The sequence below is a fragment of the Manacus candei genome, unplaced genomic scaffold (assembly GCF_025592945.1).
Source record: "Manacus candei isolate 608988 ecotype Guabito, Panama unplaced genomic scaffold, ASM2559294v1 h1tg000015l, whole genome shotgun sequence".
NCBI lineage: Eukaryota > Metazoa > Chordata > Aves > Passeriformes > Pipridae > Manacus > Manacus candei.
Window position 1 is genome coordinate 23,656,716 of NW_026138063.1, and position 23,094 is coordinate 23,679,809.

The following is a 23,094-nucleotide window of genomic DNA, read 5'->3' on the forward strand; positions in this document are numbered from 1 at the left end:
TCTCAAGGTAAATGTAAGTGGCCAAATAAAAAACAGTGATACAAAGCCTTCATGCAATTATTTTGTTTTCTTTTTAAATTGCTATCAACAATAATTGTTTGCAAGTTACTTCAATGCTGACTGAAATAGAGCAGGGTTAGATTGGATTTAGGGAAGAATTTCTTCCTGTGAGGGTGGTGAGGCCCTGGCACAGGTTGCCCAGAGAAGCTGTGGCTGCCCCATCCCTGCAAGTGTCCAAGGTCAGGTTGGACAGGGCTTGGAGCAACCTGCGCTGGTGGAAGGTGTCCCTGCCCATGGCAGGGGGTGGGACTGGATGAGCTTTAAGGTCCATTCCAAACTAAACCATCCTGTGATTCTGTGATCCTTGACAAAACAAAGACTCCATAATCCCGAAATTTCATCTCTTGAATCCTGTATTTACCTTCAGGATGCGCATATTCCTGAGCATGACATCTCCGATGCGCTGGTAATCTCCTTTCACGTGAGCATTGCTTCTGCCTTCCCTGGGACACACACAGGGAGGAAACAAGAAGGGAACGTGAACGGGGGATCAAGAAATTTATATTTCTTCCCTCCATCTACCTCTGCAATTCAAGACATAATCTTTAGCCACTTGAGATTCCCATTTCACTGTTCAGATTGGTACATTAAATATGGAAGCTGTATGAAATAACAAACACGAAGCTGTGCTTGGAAAACTGAGAAAGGACTAGAAATGAGTTTGTGTGAAAGTCTGTTTGGGAGTTTAACCTCTCAGACCTCTGAACAGATGTCATAACATGATCACACCTGAATTTATTTTTGTTCATACTCCTTTTGAATGGTAATTATATGATAACATATAATATGTCAAGTCAGGAGAAAGGTTAAGAGACTAAAAACATGCTCTGTGAAATAAACGGTGCTGCAAGAACTGAACTCTCATCTTAATTACAAAAAATGTTTCCTAGATTTTCAGCTGGAGTTTCATTGACTGGAAGGTGTGGAAAAAAACCTTTTTTGACCCTGTGTTCCTTCTCTTTTCTAAGGCTTGAGAGACACTACCAGGTTATATTAACAATTGGACTTGACAATCTTAAGGGTCTTTTCTTTTACAAAACCCTTGGTCTGATGCACAATTCACACGACTACAGGATATTATACACAAGGCAGAGTTTGAAAAATGGGCTTTGCACAATGCATTTAGTGCTTTTTTTATAACTACAATTTAGTAAATACTTCTCCTTGATTGTATTGATGCAGAAATACCAGGTCAAAGAGCGTTTAAGTCCGGTTTTCACATGAGGATGTAGAAAAAGGTCCCCCTGTTCGCTTACCAGAGTGAGAGCCTTTGTTCAATCTCTTTCAGAAAGCCTCGATGGAACTCATAGATGGGGTCTATGTTGGAGAAGAGCAGTGTCATCAGGCCCTCTGGCATGGCATTCTCCTTGATGACCGCGCTGCGGAACCACTGCCAGAAAATCAGAAATTCCCATCAATTTCTCTATTCCAGGAGTTCGTCGTTAGAACAGAAATTCCTGCTCCTGCAGCGATGGGGGAGGAGAAAGTATGCACAGGGAAACAGCAGGAAGGAAGGAGAAATATTTAGGGAAGAAGTAATTTGTGAAAAATGAAAAGATGGGATTTGTTTCCTTGCCAAACATTAGGAAGATGAGACATTTATGGCTGGCTCTGGGCATGAGCGTGTTTCTGAATGCGATGATGGGATGGTTGGTGACAGCTGAGTGACAGTCAGTTACCCAGTGGCTGCCCCAGCTGCTCTCACACCACTGCTGTCACTTCCATGCAGACACAACTGCTCCCATACACCTTGGAGCCCTGTGCAAGTTACTCAGCAGTTGGAGACATCTCGTTGCAGGTCACACTCTGCACTTTATCGTTTCGGTTCCCCGCTTTCTGGCAGGGGTGGGGACATTACAAAAATCCTCTGAAGTGCCAGGTGTTCCCCCATCTTTTAGAAGTGCTGGGAAGCCTGTAGGAGGAATTGGAGTGAGATGGTGCTCGCTGAAGATGCAGAGAACACCTCAGCTGAAGATGCATGGCATTAAGGGACTCGAGCTTTTCTTTGATGAAATTAAAACAACAGCTTATAGAAATGTGACAGTCACAGTGCTCAAACATGGAGCTCATGAACAAAAAGCTCTTTCAGAAACAAAGCTGGAAACTCACGCTGTCCTCCAAGCCAGGACCCACTTGTCTAGTCTGGGTAAAAGGAAGTGGAAGAAAAAGAAACAAGAAAACAAGACAAAACTTCTCAAACCCCCATATAGGTCCTTGATGCCCTTTGCAACTGCCATCTGCTCTCAGATCCAAAGGCACAAGGACAAAAACTTCCCAAGGAAAACCACTGAACTGATGGTCAGGTTACAAGCAGAGTTGGCAGCTATCACCAAAACTGAATGCAAAACACTTTTAGGCTGTCTCTGTTCACAGCTTTCAGAGCAAAAGTTTGTCTAAGTTATCAGGATGGCACAGGATGGAGCTGCTGGAGCTAAAGACAAAAGTCCAGAGAAGGTATCTACTCTCCCACAGGAGGAGCTATGGAACAAGAAAGGGGACAGCTACTTGGCTAATGAACTATGCTACATGTTAGGAAGAAACTCCAAGTTTTTCCAAACTAACAATTGGGCACGAATGTGCTAAGAAAAGCAAAAAAAAATCATTAAAGAAAGTCAAACCCCCTTACCACTGTGATAACTTCCAGGTCCTTTAAATAGGTCCGTTCTGTGGCCAGAATCTCCTTTGCTATGAAGTAGGCCTTGTCAGAGGGGTAGCGCTGGAAGGATACACAGCCATCAACAGACAGTAAAATACACATGCTCTGGTTATTACTGAGCTTGAGCCCAAACCTTACATCCCTCTTGCTGTGTGCAAATGGAGCAGCCCATTGCTAACAGGGCATCTCTGTATTCAGTATCACATTCCCAAACAATGACTTTACAGTATTTTTTTATATTTCGAGATTATTAAAAATTAAGGTTATATGTCAATTGTCAGAGAATCACAAAGATGGTTTGGATTGGAAGGGACCTTAAAACCCATTTCATGCCACCCCCTGCCATGGGCAGGGACACCTTCCACTAGGCCAGTTGCTCCAAGCCCCATCCAACCCAGCTTTGAACATTTCCATTATATGAACTTCCATTTCAAATCCAGGGAGCACTTTACAAAAATATGGAAACAGTTATTCCAAGGTTCCTAGGTTTTAAACACTTCTCTAACCAAACACAGCACAGCAGATTTGCAACACAGTCCTTTTCCAAAACTATTCTATTTCCACTTGCAGTTTTTACTCAAGTCCTTTGAAGATCATATTAATTAGCTAAGAAAACAGCAAAATCAAAGGGCAGCAGTTGTTGACTGTATGGTTGCTCCAGGGCTGCTATTTACAGAGAAGACAGAATGGACATGGAAGCATAAAGGAATGAAATGGTAATACTGCAGTTCTGCAGCTGCAACAACCCAAAATCGGAGTTAACCTGAAAACATACATTACTAAAAATCACATAATATTAAGGGTCTAATCCCATTTCAGGCTAAAATACTGTTTTGGCTCCTTAGCTCACCATGCTGTGGCACAGTTTTGTGCCAAACCTATGCCTGGTCAAAATCAGTCACAGCAAACCCACTGAGTTATGTCAAAATTTGGTCTCCCCCATGTCTGCCCCTACTGAGAGCAACACAATTTTGAAAATTATTTCTTCTGTTTCCTTGTATGTGCCGAGTTAATTAAAAATTCTCTTTTTAGAGTTGCTTTCAGATGCCTCCAGTGCTGTCAGCACAGCTACTGAGCTTCCTAATGCTCCAGCTCAACGTTGCTCATGGAGGAGATGTTCTCCTGGTAACCTCTCTATTGGGTCAACCTTAACCACACAGAATTCCTGGATGTATGTGTCCCCAAATAATTCATTTTGAGACAATGTCTAGCCTCTTTTCAGGTTATTTTATGCTAGTTACTGTAGTCCCACACATCAGTCCCCACCCTGGAGGAACCAGAGGACATTCTTCAACGTACTTCTACTCGTTCCATAGCCATTCTCTCAACTTTAACCTACCTGTCTCAGGTACACAGTGTCAGGCAAAGTCCTACCTAATCCTGGCTTCAGGTATTGCTTTTTTGTTCTTGGGTTATTTACCTGACTGTGGTGTCATATCCTGTTGAAGCTCAGTGGGCATCCTTCTCAAACAGCCTCTTCTCAAAAGAAAAAGCATCGTTTTTACAGCCTCCCTGGAGCTCAAGATGATACGGCTTTTTCATTTCACTCACCAGCTTCAGCAGTTTCTTACATGACAGGAGAGTAGCAGGCATGTTTCTGTGTAACACAGCTCTGTGTACACCTCCTCCTGGACTCTGTACAGCATCCTATAGCACTTCCTTACAGAGGAAGTGCTTACACCCTTACAGAGCATGAAGACACATGAAAATGTGGGAGTGTGACTTTTTACATGGGCAGGTGGTGACAGGAAACAGGGGGGAACTTTTTTAAAAACTAAAAACACACCATGGCCATAACCTGGCACTTCTCATAGCCTGCATGGATCACCTTTTTCATCACCTTTGAGCATTTCTACAGGTTTTCACTTCATTCTCCAGCTAACTTTGTGCAAACTTGGGGCACAGAAGATGCTTTTCTTTTCCCAGGCTTCTTCTCTTCCTTTCTCCCTCCTGCCAATGCATCATCATTTACTCTCAGAAGCTCCTGCTCTTTCCAAATTGCTCCCTGCTGAAATTTAGTGCCCTTAATTTGCTTTTTTTCTGTCTTGCACCAGTCCTAAGTGCCTCCCCTGTGCTGAGTGCTGGCAGCAGCTGCTGGGCAGAACCTGCACCAGAAGCACCAAGAAGTGGAGCGGCTGTCACAGCGCACAGGGGCCCTGCCAAACACCTTCAGTACTGGTCAGGCACTGCAAGAGGAAAGAAAATCAGCTCATGCCTCAAAAAAACGAACACAAAAACTCTCTGAGAAGGCAGCCTCCTTCCAGAGTCCAAAGAAAATGTTTTTACAACCATAGCAGGCATCAAGGCAAATACCCCCACTTGGAAAAACTAGTGTTTCACCATAGCATGTACACACAATCCAACCTGAAAACCTTCAAAGACTCACCACATGCAGCAAGGAGTGGGGAGTTAAAAGCTTGTGGGGAGTGAAGAGCTCTACTGTGAACTTAAAAAGGCCAAAATAAAAGGATTACAAGACTAAGAAAGCCTTTCCTGCCTGCCTTGTACCCAGATGACAATGTCACAAAACTAACAAGTCTGGAAATAAACAAATAAATAAATAATAAATAATAATTCCATGCACATGAAAATGTTTAACTTTTCACTTCAAAGACCAGGCTTCAGCAGTGTTAAAAATAACTCTAGGTGGGGGGAACTCCCAAAAAAAGCTCAGTTTCAATGTCCTTTTCAAGTGGGTTGTTACAATCAACCTCTGTTAGAAAAGAAACGCGAAGAAATCTACCAGTAAGATGAAAGAAAACCACAGTGAAATAAAATGTAAGAAAAACCCTCATCTTTCTCAATGTTTCAGTACAGCAGCATCATGGCAGCACAGAGCAGAGAGCACACATTGCAAGAGCTGGAGAGTCTGCAGAACACACCCTGATTAACCAGGTGGAATTACAGCAGCATCACCTTCAAATCAGAGCTCTATTCAGAGAGATATTTTAAGATTACATTTTTCTTGTACAATAAAGCTCTAAAACTCCTGTGGAATTTAGCTTAGTTCAATTTAAACAATTTGTTTCCACCTGGGTCTGTTTCACTTCAAATAATGTCTCTGAATGGACAACGAAGCCTTGGAAGGCTCAGGAGTTGATCAAGCTTAAGATCAATAGAATAAAAAAAGTTCCCTTCTAGGAGTCTCACTTTTATAAATTAGTTTCAGCCTGAATGAGAACACCAGCTGCCAAAACACCAGACTTTGCAAAAAGAGGCAGAAAGGGTTGGGTTCAGCCCTTAAGGCAGCTAACGCGTTCACTGCTCATTATTTCCAGGCTACAAGGATAAATGAGAGGAAGTATACTTGAAATAAGTACAGAAAGTAAAGGTAGAGCAATCTGCCAAAGCTGTAAACTCCACCTCAAAAAGTCTGAATGAGACAGGGGAAGCTGCCAGCTGGGTGAGTTTTCTCCAGTTCAGCTCCCAGTTATGGGTCAAACCTTCCTCTCTCTGGCAAACACTTATTCACACCACGTCCACTCCACAGGTGTTCCTCAATAGCATCACACAATCTGAGTCAGTTATCTGGGGTCTCCAGGAAAGGAGTGCCTGGAAGTGCCCAAGGATGTGGTGAAGACACCATAGAGTAGGGACCCATGACCTTCTTCCCTGAGGATCCTGCTCCTGACAGAGGTAGGACAACCAGGATGCTGGATGGGGCAAGCAGAAGAGAAGAGCAGGAGCAAAGAGCACACAAGGTGGTTTCTCCTTTGAGGCTGCACAGAAAACTGTAGATCCCAGTGTGGCCACCGACTCCATACAGAACTGAGTCTGGACAGTGGAGCCTTCCTTGCACTGTAATGGAAGGTCCTGGATTCTTCTCAAGTACAAAAGAGTCAACAAAACTCCCTGCTAGCCAGCAAGGCAAGGGGAGCAAAGAGGCTTCCAGCAAAATGGTCATGGAACTTTACTGTTAGGCAGACTTCTCTATCCTACTGGAGGAAACACAGCAAATCCTGAGCTCTACATGGGGGTGAGGAAAACCCCACATCATGTGGGGGAGCCCTCAGTTAAAGCAACCAGTGCTTACAGGTGGGCAGAGAGGAAAGCAGCCCATGCACAGAGCAGTACCTAGACATAAGCATGTCCTGAAGACTCAGAGTTGTTCCTGCTTTGAGACTCACTGAACCTGAAAAAGTCAGGAGCACTTTTGCCTCCTTCTATCCAGAAAGTAAGCCTCAAACTTCCACAAAGGCAGAGCACTGTCCACCTCTTTCTGGACAAGAGGGTCAGCCATGGAGAGGAGAGCTTCAACAACACAGCCAGCCCTGCTGACCAAGCCATGGAAGACTGGGTGTGAGAGAATTCACTGTGACACCTGCTTGTTGTGACAGCTGAGGCTAAGCTCAGGTCCTTCACAGCTCAAGAGGCACATCTCAGGATGCCTCTAAAGGTCCTGTTATGATCAGGAAGCACAGCCTGGAGGACCAACATATGGTGAGATGGACCAATGAGACCATGACAAGACTGCATGGGAAGGAAGGAACCTAGGAAGGACACACCTTACACATTAACAAATAAGGCTCCCTAAGGAACATTGTGTCCAACTCCCTGCTCCTTGAGGATCCACCTGAAAATAAACCGTGTGACTAAGAGCATCGTCCAGATGCTCCTTGATTTCAAGCAGGCTTGGTGCTGTGACTACCTCCCTGGGCAACCTGCTCCAGGGACCAACCACCCTCTGGGTGAAGAACCTTTCCCTAATGTCCAACCTGAACTCATTTCCATTCTGGGGTACAAAAGGTGGATTTTGAGCACAGTTCCCTGCTAAAAGAGAGGGAGAGGGTCCCAGTGGCGATGCCAAGAGGACACAAGAAGATGCCAGGAGGGCAGTGGGGACTCCTGCCACAACTGTGAGAGACATCCGACCAAACCTTCAGCAGTGGAGTTTTTAACACAGTCACCAAACCCATCTGTTCCACCACAAAATAAAACACCATCAGCATTCAGTGCCCAGCAAGCACAGCTCCTCACCTGACACCATCAGTGCCCAGCACAGCTCCTCACCTGACACCATCAGTGCCCAGCTACATCATGATCTTACCTTCCGTTTCATTTCATCATCCTCTTCTACCCTGGCCCCGCCAGCGTCGCTGAGGACAGGACTCAGCAGAGGGGATGACCCCTGGGCAGCTGTGTTCAAGTTCACCTGAAAGGCCGGGGTCAAGCCCAGGGGACTCTTCAGCACAAGGGAGGAGAGCTCGGGATGGTCCACGGGGAGGCCTGGGTGGGAAGAGAACAAGAAAATGGAGTGGAAAAAGAGAGAAAATTATTTCAAAGATAGCGCAGCTAAGGTGATTACTCACTGTTACAGCAAACCAGAATTGCAATCTCATATTATTTTAAAAAAGGCAAAAGAAAAAGAGCAAAAAGGCATATAGATCCAAAGACTTCAGTGTATATCTCAAAGCAAAGGAAGTGTTCCCTGAATCCCACGGGTTACATGGCAGCGCAGTAAGGATGGACACTGCTACAACTACAGTTAAGGGAAGGATAAGTTGCTTGGGGTCAAGGAAAAAGTGCTGTTGAGCAGCAACACAGTTCACAACATAGGGTTATACTGCAGGGACCAGAACACAGCTTTCATTTTTCCTTCTCAATACAAGAGTTACTTTTCAACCCAGGGAAAAGCTAGGACAAATCATTCCACAACTCACCACTTCGGACGACAAAGTATGGTAAAAATACATTCAGAAATCAGGGAATCTCCAAAATTTGTCCAATGGAAGAGGAAAACCTCTTGCTATACAGAGAGGGAGCATGCAAGAGAGTTCATTCCTAGCTCTTCTAATATATGAATAGAATAATCTCAAGAAAATCAATTTTGCAGCACCGAGTATTAACTGGATGGACACAATCCACAGCTAAACCTGTTACAAGCAGGAGCAAGAGGTACTGCTTTGCTTTAGATTATTAATAGTCTTTTTAAAAAATATTATTATTATTTCATTTGTGGACCCTTTAGAGATTTCTGACACATAAGGCACCATCACAGTGAATTTAAGCCTCCTCTTTTCAGCATGCAGACTCCCCTTGGGGGTTCACGGGGAAAATGACCATTCGAGATCAATTTTTTGGGACCAAACAAAGGTGACAGACACTCCAATTACACTACACACACAGAATTCCTCCTAACCTCACATATTATTTTTTCTGATCTTCTCTGTGATAAACAGATGAGTTTCCTCAGGTGAGGCAACTAAACAGGTACCAACATTTCAGTATCTCCAGCTCAAACACCCAGCCACGCTCCCAAGCCTCCCCAGCAGGGTTTGTCAAGTCACAAGTGCTAAACCACCTGCCCAAAGGCAAACAGGGAAATCAGGAGCCAACCCTAAACTGCCAACCCATCATTTCCCAGACTACTTAGAAATCATCGCAAAAGGCTTTAAAAAACACCAGTCCCCACGGATATACAGCATTTCCTGACACAGTCACGAGGCACGGGTGCTGCACAAGGAGCTGAGGCTTTCGATTCCCAGCTGCTCAGGCTCGGGAAGCACACCCAGGGCGAGGCAGCCCCAGCCTGGAATTCCACATGGACAAACGCAGGAAGCTAAACAGTGCTGCACTCGGTCACCTGGAAGAGATTCAGATCATCCAGGCTGCAGAGTTAACCATTCATACACTAGTCCAGCACTAATTCTGGAGCAGATTTTTGCTTCTGCCTGAGCATTTTCTCCATTCCCACTGCTTTTAATATCACCCCTGGAAAGCAACAGTGCCTGGCATTTGTTTTACCTATCCAGAAACAGGAGTTTATTCAAGGTTTGCTTTTACATGCCAGGAATGCTGAAACATCAGCTTCCAAACAAACGAGCTTGCAGGGGAGAGGAGCTTCTTTAAGTTCTTGGAATTTAACATGAAGTAGCAATGAATTCCAGAATCTGTAACTTGAATTGTTTCCAGACAGTCCAAAAGCTCAGATACAGGAGGAGCAAATGGGATGTAACTTGCTCTAAACTCCACTGCTTGCCTGTTTCAGTCAGATTGGTAAACTGGCTGGTAAACTGATTTCAAATACTGCATCCAAAAGAAAGAACCCCACTGCCTGAAGCCAGAGTGACTGATGGAAATGAGAGACACGTTCACATAATCCCAGAATGGTTTGGGTTGGAACAGACCTTAAAGATCATCCAGCTCCACCCCCCTGACACAGACAGGGGCATCTTCCACTAGCCCAGGTTGCTCCAAGCCCGGTCCAACCTGGCCTTGGACACTTGCAGGGATGAGGCAGCCACAGCTTCTCTGGGCAACCTGTGCCAGGGCCTCTCCCCCATCATGGGGAAGAATTTACTCCTAATATCCCATCTGAAACTACCCTCCTTCAGCGTAAGGCCATTCCCCCTCATCCTGTCACTTCCCAAATTTGCCTTTTCTAGAAAAGATTATAAAAATGTCACAGAGCAGCTTGGGTTAGCTTTTTGGCTAACATCTGTTTAGTTAAATGTTTGATAAATGCTCAGTTTGATAGTGTGTCTTGGCAGATGACATTACAGGTGAGGACTGTAATTTTCATTCTCATAATCCAAGTCTTCTTCACCAGAGCAGCACAGAGGGACTTCAGGCAAGCAGGTAGGATGTACAGCAATTCCTTATTCATCAGGGGAAGGATGGTAAAGGGAGAAGCCATTTCAACAGCTGTTCAATGTAGAAACCTCCTAATTAGGTAGAAATATTGATGCAAAGATCAAAACACGTGAATGATTCCCTCTGACTTCAAACCCTGGTGCTCTGAGGTCTTCCCTTCCCCGCAGGCAGCATCCTCCAGATACATGAAAAGGGATTATTCTTTCAGAGGAATGTTTCCATGTTTCGGTGTTCTGCATGAAGTAGAAATTTGTTTTCTACAAGTAAGTCACACAAACACCTCAAACTGGTGTTTGTAAGTGCTGCAAGCAGGAGCCAGGGGTCCATGTGATGACGTGGGGATTCAGTGCTGCAGCCCAGACCCTCAGACAGGGCTGCATTCTGCACACAACAAACTTCTGATTCCACATCACATACAAAAGCACTTAAGGCAACATCCAAAAATGCATCAGCTCGGTGTGATATTCATACTCAAAGATCTTTAAGAATACTAACACCTCTTAGTTTCACTATGTAGTTAGAAACACGTATCCTTAAGCAAACAAACCCAGTTTCATAAAAAGACCAACATGCATGTAATTGAAATAAAAAATAAAAAACAATCAATAAAGCATTGCAAAAGCACTGTAGTTTGCATGAGCACAGCTACAGACTTGGGTGAGGATGCTGGCCTTATCTGCCACAGCTACTCAGTAATATTGGTTATGTAGAAGCAGGCTCCATTTGGTTTCCACTGAGGTAACAAGCAGAATGATAATAAGCTTTGGCATCACTTCCCATTTATTTCTTCAATCTAAATTCAATCCCTATGCAGAAAGCCAGATTTGAATGCACAGGCTGGCCAAAATAAAATGTAAGCATAGGTTCTATAAGCTTTACACCTTGATGCTTAAAATAATTCAAAGACAGACAACTACAATAGTACCCCAGTAATACAGAGCACTATGGGATGGACAAAAGCTATGTGAGGGTCAAATGTCACCAATGGCTCCTTATCAAATGGAGTGCCTCCTGTATTTCACAGAAAACAACTTTATTATTATATCATGGTTATTACTACTACTTCAAACAGACGAGATTGTTTTTAGGTTAACACCCTGCAGAGGCTGACTAGAAGATGATGGGAGCCCACTCAGAGCCCCTCTTCTGCCCAGTGCCCTGTTGAACCCATTGCATGCACAGACCAAAGGATTATTTCCAGAGTGAAGTCATTAGCAAGCTGACGCACCACAAGCGAAATCCTGGAAAACACCCTATCTTCCTTATTTCAAAATATCACAACTAATAGATTTTCCCCCTGCAAATCTTTCCTTTAAAAAGATGAGGGACAGTTGAGAGAGAGAGAGAATCTTGAAAATTATCTAAGAGCCTAAAAACCTACTTAAGAGACCTTAAATTCAAAGATCTCTTTCTCACAGGTACAGATCACATTAAATGTTAAAGCAGGTCTATAGCACTTGGCACGTGCCCCAGTGCAACTGTAGGTACCTGTGAGGCCACATCTACACGTGGTACCGTTGTAGAGTCCGAAGGTTGGTCCCAGTTTTATGGTCACACCCAGGATCTGAAACAACCGCCCTTCTTTTGCCACCTTTCCCCCCCTTGTTTGCAGGAAAAGAGAATTTACCTAAACATTGGTCACGGACTCCTGCAGGAGAACTTTCCACCTAGAAAACATGCAATTGCCTCCACGTGCTATGTTTGCAATAAAGGACAAACTTCCAATAAAAACAGATATACAGGAGAGAGTTCAAGGGACATACCCAGTTTAAAAGAAATGGTCTCCACAATAAATGTAATTCCTACAAAGAAATCTGAACTTCCAGTCCCATTTGTACGCCAAGCAAAAGGTCTGCACAAACCAGGAATTTGAAACCCACACACTAGTGTCTGCCCCAGCTGTGCTCTACTTTCAGTGAAGGGGTATGGGGAGAAAACTGTCTGGAGAAAGCTGGGAAGAGAACTCTAAGATGCCTTGGCTAGGAGAACAAATATTTATTCTATTTCAAAGACAAGGGTAACGAAAATAAAGCTAAAAAGCCCATGTTGTCATTTATATCAAAGTTTTCCTTGTTTTATTGCATAAACAATTAAAATTACGAATTAGTACAAATCTGTGGTTTCATAATTGGCAATCTGAACAGACACAAAGATACTCAAAACCCCAACATATAATTCAATAAACATTTACCGTATAAAAGATAAAAGTTCAAGAGATCAGTTAAGAAATTCCAGCTCTCTTTGTTTTAATGTAATCCTTTCCTGGTAAGAGTAGCACCTATGGAACTGGGGAGTCCCTCTAACCAAGGCACACGTACCCCTGTATGTAACAAATGGGAATTTTGCATTTCCAGCAACAGCGGAATGTTGTGGCTTTGGAAAACGTACAGCAACACCTTCCCACAGGCCAGGTTCAATTCACCACGCTCCAAATTTGAACCTCCAAAGCTCCAGCTCACCTGCTGGACTAATCCTATAAGAGCTCATAAGCAGGTAATAAATTAAGTGGATTTTATGATGCGTTTGAAACTGTAAATTCTCCCCATCTTCATGCAGCGAATGTATATGTACAGCCATACACATACACACTGCATTTGTGACCAGTGAGGTGTAAGAGCTCCTGAAAATGACAGGCAGTGACAGCTAAAGGACTACACTGAGAACTGTGATTATACTCATTCATTCCATCAGTACTGAGTAACTGTGGCTTAGAACATTTTGCAAAATGACAATAATGGGAATGACTTATCGACAGGTTTGCACCAAAAAGCATAAAATTATAATAACTTTTATTAGTGTCTTTGCAAAATCTTACCCTTACCAAGACTTGCAACTAAACAAAAACTACCACCACCAAAAAAAAAACCCAAACAAAAACAACCCAACACCAAACCATAACCAAGTCACTAACAAAATAAAACAAAAACCCTTTAAACAAAATCGCCTATGACCACAACACAAATAAACACAGGAAAAAGGAGAGCAATACTTGGTATTATCCAGATTATCCAGTAACTCTGAAATTCAATGGAAAATAAAGTGAAAGGTGAGAGTAGATCAATACATCGCCCTATTCCATCCTAAGATAAAATATGGCAAGTCCTGGGAATATATAGCATGTATTACTTTACTAATGAATGAGTACTTTAAAATTACAAAGTCTACACACAATAGATAACACAGGTTAGTAATTTTACCAAAGCTTAACCAGATGATGGATAGGTCAGAGAATATTCCACGACCCATGTTTTGTGCAAATTAAGTTTCACTAACTGCACAGATGACAATCGGAAATGCTCTGATGTAGTGCTTTACATTTAAAAAATGTATTTAAGCATAGAAACGTTGTAAGTATACACACAGAGGAGTACAGGTGCAGATTAAATTACTCACTCGAGACACGCATTTTGGTGCCTTTTAGTCACACTGCAATGTGCAGTTGAGTACTGCAGAGCTAAGCCCAGCAGCCTAACTCATTGGGAAAAGCCACTGGTATTAACATGCTTCCTACAGCTGCATGTGTTTGCTAACACAGAACAGAGAGACGTGGAAGGATGGAAAACAGCCCTGCTTCCACAGGAAAACTCCCTGTGGAGTCGGAGCGATGGCTCCAGTACCCTCCTTTTGCTGAGCCATCGCTGCAACAGCTGCTGGGTGCACTGTGGGGAGCAGGGGAACAAACCTGGAAACCCCTGTGGTTCTCCTACTGGAAAAACACAGCCCTAAGACCCGTGCATTGACTAGAAATGTACGTACCTGTGTATGTCCCCCCAGCCTCCTGCAGAGGGGGGTCAGAAAGCAAACGTGAAAGAATGTACCTGCAGAGGTGGGTGTCAGGGGCAGGGGGGGCGACCACTCACTGGGCCCTGGACTCGTGATGTTTACACCTAAGCTTTACCTGCTCTACCACAGCTCCTCAAATGCTTTCTTCTTGCATGGGGTACTTGACAAAGATCTTCTCATTTTTTCTAAGTCACCTCCCCTGGTTCCTGCAGCAGCGGTCGCTGCTCAGGGCCCTGCAAGGCTCCTGGCTCTCGGTGAGGTGGTTGGTACCAACACCACCACACCTGCCAGCTCACTGCTCACCTTCGTGAAAAGAAAACTTGTGTGTTCAGGAAACAAACAGAAATCAGTACCAGGAACTAAATTTTTAGTATCAACATTGTGAAAAGAAAATCACGCAAACCCCAGGGAACAATGCTGAGAGCTCAGCGGCATCGGCAGCACTCGGGACACACCACACTGCCTCACAGTTCACCTGCTCCCTCACACTACTCAAAGACAAATGAAGGGGACAGAGCAGGGAAAGCCATTCCTTCTCTCACCTTCTCCTGCCATCTCAGGAGACAGTCAGTGGAGAAGAGGATGCCTGGCATGGCTCCACTGCATTGAAATAACCCACACGTGGTGTTCAAGCTCCCTGCAAAGGTTGGAACCATCCCATTCCCTTGAGGGCAGCTGGTTTTTCTCTCCATCTGTACTGGAAAGTGACTCTGAACTTATCCCTCTGAAGGAAATGATGAAGAACCTTTGCTCACAGCTTTCTTGCTATAATAAAAACTCTAATCACAAATTAAATTTTCTACTCTTTTGTGTCTGTCTGGGAAACCATGAACAAGAAAACACAGCTCACTATGCAAAGATATCCTCAGAAGCCACATGGCTTTGGAAATCAAGAGAAGCATAGAAGGAAACCACGATAGCTCTATGCTGTCAGTCAGCCAGAGCACATACAGGACTACCAGGGGCACAGCAGTAGCTCTGAACTCTCACTCTAACTAAAACCTTCATCTAAAAATATCTGTAGCAGGGTCAAAGCTCCCCTTGCTCTGTCCTCACCTGTGGATCCACATAGCCTGCCCTAAGCTAAAGGATTGAGATTCTAGTCACTCCCATTCTTTCAGAAAAACAAAAGGGGCACTACACTAAGACTCTCATTAGTTTCTTTAAAAAAAAAATCCCTGAGATTTGAAACAGCCAATAAAAGATCTGCACCATTGCAAAATACAAGAAGAAAAACATTGAAGATGCCTTTTCAAACTAACTGGGATGCAAGAAAGAGAACTGGGAAGCCTGTCCATCGAAAATACAGGCAGCTTCCTCCTAAGATCTTCTGAAAACCAAGAGAATTTAGTTGGATTTATTCCCATATTAAGCAATTCTAACACATTTAGAAGGAACGCTTGTGATTGGGGCACGGGACATGAAACAGAGGCAGACAAAGTTATATGTAATAGCTGAATCCTGATTCTTTTTTTAATAGATCCAAGAAACTAACAGCCTTTCTCTATATCTTTATCTATATATTTGTCCCTGATGCTGCCACCTGTTAGAGAGTTTGCAGACAGAATTCTGTCTTTTTTCTGGTTTCTTTTTCTTCCTTACTAGTTCACTGTGAGAGGAAATCAGACGAAGCACCTAAAAACATACTTAAAGGCACCAGCTTTGGACACCACTACAGACCTCCTCCAAGTCCTATTTTGAAATGTCACACCACACATGCAGGACATCATCTCCACAGGCCTGAATAAAGTCACACAAAGAGCCAGAACACACATCCAATAGGAGAGAAATACAAGTAACATACAGCACTTATAAATGACAAAAAGAGCAAACTGCTGTACATTCTGGGAGGTCTGAGCTAATACTTTGTTCTAAAAGTGCTTTGGCTTTCTGTACCACTGGTAAAGCAGACAGGTTTCTCGTGGGACAACAGAGACTTCACTAAAACACAGTAAGTCAAGTGAGATAAAAGCAAGTGCTGTGCAGAATAATCACATCTTGGTAAAACTAAGTTGGAAGAAATAGGTGACTAAAGGAGGTTTTACCTCCTCGTGTCCTGCCACATGTTGAGAAAAATTCTATTAAAGTTTTAGTTATCAGAATTTTGAGAAATAATAGTACTTTTTAAATGTTTGAGTAAACAATTAAGGTCTTTAACTGATATCAGTAATATTGAGCATAAAGGTATGATTGTAACTAATTTGCTTATTTTGGAGGCCTTGACTGTACCAGCACTGCACTCCCTCTGCAAAGGACTGAAAACTGGGCAGAAGGAAACCCCAAAAACAAACGTCTGAAGGAGATGATGCACAAGATTTGGGTCAGGTGTAATGGATTTCACATTCTTGCTTGTACAAAAGCAGAATACCCTAAAAACTGCTATTACGAGCCGAAGCTCAGGTTGGACTCTCTGATCTCGGGGGTCTTTTCCAACCTGTGATTCTGTGACTCTGTAATGTCACTACCCCAAACCACGGCAGTTAGGGAGGACATTCCACAACTTTTGCTGTTTCGCCTCAATAAATGTTGCTAAATTAGATGTGACCAGTTCAGTAACTGTCTTTTCAATTACGCTTTCAAACTTATAGGTGAAGTTTCACATCAAAGTCACCCGCCTAAAAGAATTTATAAAAGCCCTGAAGCTCTAACTGTCGTCTCCAGTATTCACCCCTCCTAACAACTCAATTTCTCAGAAAATTTTATATTTTTCTGAATACAGCCCATATCTTAAAGAAAAAGTTAAAGCTATCACCGGGTTTACCACTAGCTGTCCCCCACAGATACAAATTAATTCAGAAAAGTGTCCTGTAAGTATTTTTATGCAGAGTGACTAAATAACGAGAAAGAAGGTGAGACAAAATGCTATGGGGATTAAGTGCTTTTATAGTCTCTGTATATCTCCAAACTGCTGCAAAATGTTTGCTGCTGGACTGCTGAAGGCACTTGGAAGTCAGCAAATATGATTGTCTTCACAAGAAGTTTGGTTGTGTACACACTCTCTCTTCCCAACTACCACACAGGCTATTTGTTCTTCGAAGCATACCACAGACATGTTGCATAGGTTGATAGTTTAAAACTGTCCTTCAGAGATGATTTTAAGAGTGTTCTTTTTTTTGATTGTGGAAACAAAAACAAAATGTGGATCTTGCTACAGCGCTGGAAAATGGGCAATTTAGTGGAAGCAGCTGCTGATTAATAAGCATGTGCAAAAGTGACTGTTTTATGCAGGTGTTGCAGGAACAGCATACATCAGACTCTTACAGATATGTTTTTAGCCAAAGAAATCCTTCAGTATGCTGTAAGTTGTGATGTCTGCATGAGCCAGTTGATACTTAAGTTCTTTGAAATCAGTGGGTTTTCCTAAATGCAGTATTTTCCAACATTGTAGCATATTATAACTTGTTCTTGATGCAGTGTGATGCATGGAAACACAGCACCACAGCCTGGATGCTTTGAGGGAAACTGAAGAGGTATATGAATTAACAAAAAAAAAATAATTAACTACATTATGTGATTTAAAATCCAGCCACTGGATTGGGGTTTTCTTTCCTAAAGCAACTGATCACACCCTTTTGACTTCCAAGTCTGAACAGCACAGAGGGATCGGTCACAAAAATCAAGACTCGCGACTGACGTGTGACTTCTCTGTCCAGTCTTCTTGCGTGAGGTTTTTTAAATTGTTCTGAAAGTCAAAACCGAAGTTATCCCCAGTGGCTTGAGCAAAAGGGTTACTAAAGAAAAGATTTACATCCAGAGGCGCAGCAGTTCCGGAGTCCCAGGAGTCCGTGTCCGTGCTGCTGGAGTCTTCTGTGGTGGTGGGTGGGTAGCTCAGCTGCTCCAGCTGGTCAATAATGTCCGTGAACTGGAAGGCTGAGCTGGACTCGGAGCGCACTGAGTAGGCAGGGAAGTTCACCATGGAGCTGGCCTCGGAATGGTTGGCAGAGCCATAGGCATGCAGGGAGGACGTTCCATTCAGCGGCAAGTTATTGAGGGAGCTGCTCTCAGAGCGGTTGTTGATGAGGGAACTCGTTTCAGAGGGGCTCAGGAGGCTTTGCATTCTGCTCGCTTGGGCCTTCACCTCAAACAGCTCTGAGGTGTCCGATGGCCTCTCGTTGCCGTTGAAATCACTCCCTTCTTCAAATTCAAACTCCTCTTCCATATTCATATCCACAGCTTCAGTCGAGTACCTGTCGGGGCTCGACTGAGCAGAGACTGCGTTTTGCTGGAGGGCATCTGTAGTTAAACGAGGTGACTCCGATATACACTTAGAAAACTCAGAACCCTTTAACTCTAACCCACTGTACACATAGGAAAATGCCTCAGAGCCCCCAGCAAAAAAGGACATTTCTGCTGGGTCATCATCAATAAACTCCTCTGACACCTGTAACTGTGCATTTGCCAGTGTGAAAAGAGGGGCACCCCGGCTGCCGTGCTGCTGCTCCTTTTCAGCAATGAATACACCTGTGGTAAAGTCATCCTCATCATTGTCATTTTTACAACCAGCAACCCTGCTCTCCTTACTACTCCTCTCTATGTCTACATCTACACCACAATCACTCTCAACAACAGGACAAGACAGGTTACAGTTTCCTTCAACACTACCAAACCCAACACCTTGGAGCATGGGAGATCCGGGTTGCTGCATCAGATTCCTCCCCGCTTCTTCTGCTGGTGCTGCAGTGGTTTTGTCTGGAATCCTTGTGTACGGTGCTCGGGGGTCCAAGGAGGAAGGGCTGGATTCAGCAAAGATGGGCAGGACAGGAGCAGGACTGGCCGAGGAGCGAACCGAGGAAAAGGGAGCAGCTGTCGAGGCAGGAGACCCTGGGGTTCTCAAGCCCTCAGTGAATGGGACACTCTAAGAGGGGAAAAAAAGTAGAAACACAACAGATAAAAAGGTTTTTGTAATACATAAAAACAACTGAAACATCCAGTTACACACAGATGCAGAAGGAATATGTGCTTCAGAGGAGCTCACTTTACAGCAAACAAAACACTGCACAGAAGCTGATCCAGCAGCCCCTGTAAGAAACAAGGTCTGTTTTCTTTAATTCTGGTAACTGGATGGAAAATTAAATCCGTGTATTTTACAGCCTCTGCTGAACAAGCATCCACAAGGAAAAATAACAAAATGACAGTGAAATTCTGTGATGCTTCCTTAACATCTCCCACGTAACACAAGTGCATTCGGTGAAATGCTTGTTTCTTGCCGGGGTCTGCAGAAGGCATCTACACAATGAACTCAAGACTGCCAGAGAGTATCTGGAGACAAACTAATCCTCTGAAATAATAACATACTAGAAAGTCTGACATTTCCTTTTCAGTTCAGCTGAACTTTGAAAAGTGAAATACTACTCACTTTACACTCCATTGGCTACAACTATCAAACCAGTAACACCCACAAAAAGAACTGCGAAGCAGGGATGAAGACCAAACAGTGAAAGCAATTCTGGAGGGTTGACTCCTTCAGCATCACCTCAGAAAGCTGTTTGTCCATGCCCCTGACCACCACACCAAGAGCACTGCAGAACTGACCTGTTTTGGCACATCTGCGTTGGAGGTGCGAGTGGATGCTCTGACCTTGCTGTGCCTCCTGTGGGACAGAGCAGCCTGTGAGCATCCAAGACATGAACCAGCCTCCTCCCTTCCCCAGTCACCCACTGCCATTCCAGCAGCCAACAGGCACCTCTCAAGCTCTATTTTACTGTGTTTTGTTAAAAACTAGTTCAAGATTTAAAAAGGTCAAAAAAGAGTTGTAAATTAAACGATGCAGGAGCAAGAAACATACAAAAAATAGAATAAAGCAAGACCCAGATCATTTGTAGAATCACAGAATCATTCAGGTTGGAAAAGATCTCTAAGATCATCAAGTTCAACTGCTCCCCCAGCACTGCCAAGCCCAGCATGAAGTTGTGTTCTCAAGTGTCCCATCTCCACGTTTTTTGAACATCTCCAGGGGTAGTGACTCCACCACTGTGCTGGGCACCCTGTGCCAGAGCCTGACCACCCGTTCAGTGAAGAAGTTTTCCCTAATATCGAACCTAAACCTCCCCTGGCACAACTTGAGGCCGTTTCCTCTCGTCCTGTCACTTGTTACCTGGGAGAAGAGACCAACCCAAACAAACTTGGCTACACTCAGGGAGTTGTTGACAGGTGGGTGTCAGTCTCTTGTTACCATTTCCTTTGACATCAGAATAAACATCCACAAAGAATGGCTTCAGAACCATAACGAGTTAACACGCAATAATTTTACAAATTTTTACAAATTCAGTCAATCATATAAAATTCTGTATGTTAGACCCCAGAAAGTGGTATCTTGCATTACACTCATGGTTAGATTCATTCTATGTCATTAATTAACTAGAAAATCAATTTTTCATATAGAAAAGGAGGTCAGTTGGAGTCTGAGACATAAAAAATATTTATTAATACTAGATTAATGCAAATTTTTAAAAATTCCTATTAAGTCCCTATACTCTTTCAGATGAAAGACTAGGAGGAGTTTTCCACATGCAGACAGGACAGCTTTCAGTGTCTAGTAAGGAAATGACAATTTTATAATAAAAACGCACATTCTTAATTTATATATTTGTATGTTTAGAAACAAATGAGTATTTAAGGCGATGGTTTCAGACTTGCAGATCCCAAGTTCAATTATGAGCTCTGCCACTGGCTGCTTGCACAGCTACAGGAGCACACAGACTCAGTAATGTCAGGGAATCTTCAATACATGCTGAACTTTCAGATGGCTAAGCCACACATTGTCCACAGACATCAATATATTATACTGAAACTTTCCTAAGCTTCTTAAATCGTCACAAAATGATAATTCTTTTTACATTTAGCTCAGCTACTTTGAGAGAAACCTTAGTAACTGAGAATGGCCATGCCTCCAAGGAGCATTTAAAACACCGAAATTCAGCCAATAAGGGCACTGTGAAAGTCCCAGCTACATTTCACCTTACAAAGCTCTTTGATCTCACCTTTCATACGGGGTTCTCTTCATCCCACTGTCCTTAATATAATCCACTAGTTGCTTCTGTGTTCGTCCACTGTGAACCCACAAAAGTACAAACGTTATCAAACACAGGGGATGAGCACTAGAGATGGAATGACTTTAGAATACTTCTTCCTTTGGATCTCATTTTCTAAGACATAATGAGTTCAGCTTTAATGAATCTGTTCTGTTTCTCCCTACCTGTATCTGAACGATGACCCTCTGGTGAAGAACACTGCTTTAGCCTTTGGCTTTGGCTGATCAAATAGCCTAAAGAACGTGTGATACTCAACACAGATTTTCCAGAAGTTTTTACACTCATCCCTACTTCCCAAAAGAAACTCCAACGTATCTTGATACGGGCCCTGGGAAAAAAACACAGAAGTTAAGGAGCACATAAAATGACAATGAGGAGTAAAGGAGAGAACAAATGGGTGCAAACAAAAAGGTTGAACTCCAGTGAGATGCAGAATTTTGCTAAGTCACTTCTCATATGCCTTAAAGCATAGGAGTGATTCTGATGGTAGTCAAAAACCATTTAATAGCTTTCAAAAATATTCGCTTACCTTGAAACTGTAAAAGTGTTTAAAATGCACTCGGCTTTAGAAACATGCTCAACATAACCCACCTTTAGAAATTCCGAAGAAATTAAAATATGTAAGTGAAATAGTAGCAATTTTAAAATACTTCTCCTTTCTTAGGAGTTCTGATGCTTCTCTCACTTTCTGAGATTTAGACAAGACTGGAAAATACTGCATATGTCAGAGTACAGTTATCACATGAAATTTCTGAGGGTCATTACTACACAGGCAGACACTGTGTCCTGTTTCAGGTGTCCTTGATACATGTAATTATATTATGTTCAAAGGTGTTTTTTGCCCCTTTTCTAATATAAATTAATCTAGTCACACAGTGTGGAAGCAACAACAACTTTGATGACATCTGCAATCAAAAACATCTACTGTAAATCAGTCAAGCATGAAAAATAACACTTCTGCTATACAGATGCATACAAAAGATAAAGCAAGAGTAATCACACTACTCTTAAAACTAAGCTCCAACAATACAATCCCAGCCACCTACTCCCTCCTGAGGTGTAACAGGTTATTCTCATTTGAATCAAGAAACTAGAGGTAACCTTCTCAGAGTAGAAGTACAGAGACAGGATGCACCAAATACTTGGGTTTAGTAATTTTTTTCTGTCTTACATTTATGCATGTGTATGCCTATGTTAAGGGTGAGCTGAGGCTGAAACACAAAACCTAAAGATCTAAGGTGACAGCTATGAGGTGAGAAAGGAAAGATTTATACTTGAATGATGAAGAGAAGCCTGCCCTGCTGAGGTTGTTTTATAAAATCACAAACTCTAGAAATGTTCATAATAAAATGAAGCATAGGTAGTTTTTTCAACTGACCAGTCTATATTACAGAAAAACTTGCACAGACCTCTGGGTGGAGCTTAATAAGGAATCTTTTCCTCTTGAAGCTCAGTTTACGGACTTTGGACCAGTTGAAGGTATTGATTTTCGTGTTACCCTGAATTAAAATGAGAACAGTTAAAAGTTGGCAAAAGTTTCAGAAGGGTGGAATAACAAACATAATTCTGTTGCAGTTATATAGACATGTGCATGTAGACACCTTCCCCACCCCAGTACATCCTGCTGTATTTTTAGTTCTGGTGACAGTATTCCCTTAAACAAGAAAGAGGTCACCAAGGAGTCTGCAAGGAATTGCAGGACTGCATGATGCACCTCCAAAAAGAAGCTTCCCCACAGTAACCAAAGAACAGGTAAAACACAAAATAAACAGAAAACGAGCGCCCAAAGGGAAGTATTTTAGTAGATAAGCTGCCTCTGTGTTTTGGTGAGAGGAAAACAATATAACTGCATCCATAAACAGGACTCTGAGCACTGAGTCACTTATTTAACACAACAAACACAGTAACACTAATTGGTCCAATCACTTCAATCAATCAGCACTTCTACACACTAAGAGCAATGGTATCCTG

General features: G+C 42.9%; 1 protein-coding gene across 14 annotated transcripts in view; it reads right to left on the minus strand.

Moving 5' to 3' along the window:
* Positions 1–23,094, minus strand: part of FARP2 (FERM, ARH/RhoGEF and pleckstrin domain protein 2) — an 81,320-nt gene that overhangs the window by 13,401 nt on the left and 44,825 nt on the right. For all 14 annotated transcript variants that reach the window (XM_051782392.1, XM_051782394.1, XM_051782395.1 and 11 more), the window contains 9 exons: positions 22,533–22,622; positions 21,288–21,451; positions 21,073–21,141; positions 19,625–19,682; positions 18,707–18,947; positions 7,764–7,942; positions 2,687–2,776; positions 1,317–1,450; positions 422–503 (listed from right to left, as the gene is read on the minus strand). In XM_051782392.1, the coding sequence (XP_051638352.1) occupies positions 422–503; positions 1,317–1,450; positions 2,687–2,776; positions 7,764–7,942; positions 18,707–18,947; positions 19,625–19,682; positions 21,073–21,141; positions 21,288–21,451; positions 22,533–22,622 (1,107 nt within the window). The remainder of the gene's footprint in view (positions 1–421; positions 504–1,316; positions 1,451–2,686; positions 2,777–7,763; positions 7,943–18,706; positions 18,948–19,624; positions 19,683–21,072; positions 21,142–21,287; positions 21,452–22,532; positions 22,623–23,094) is intronic.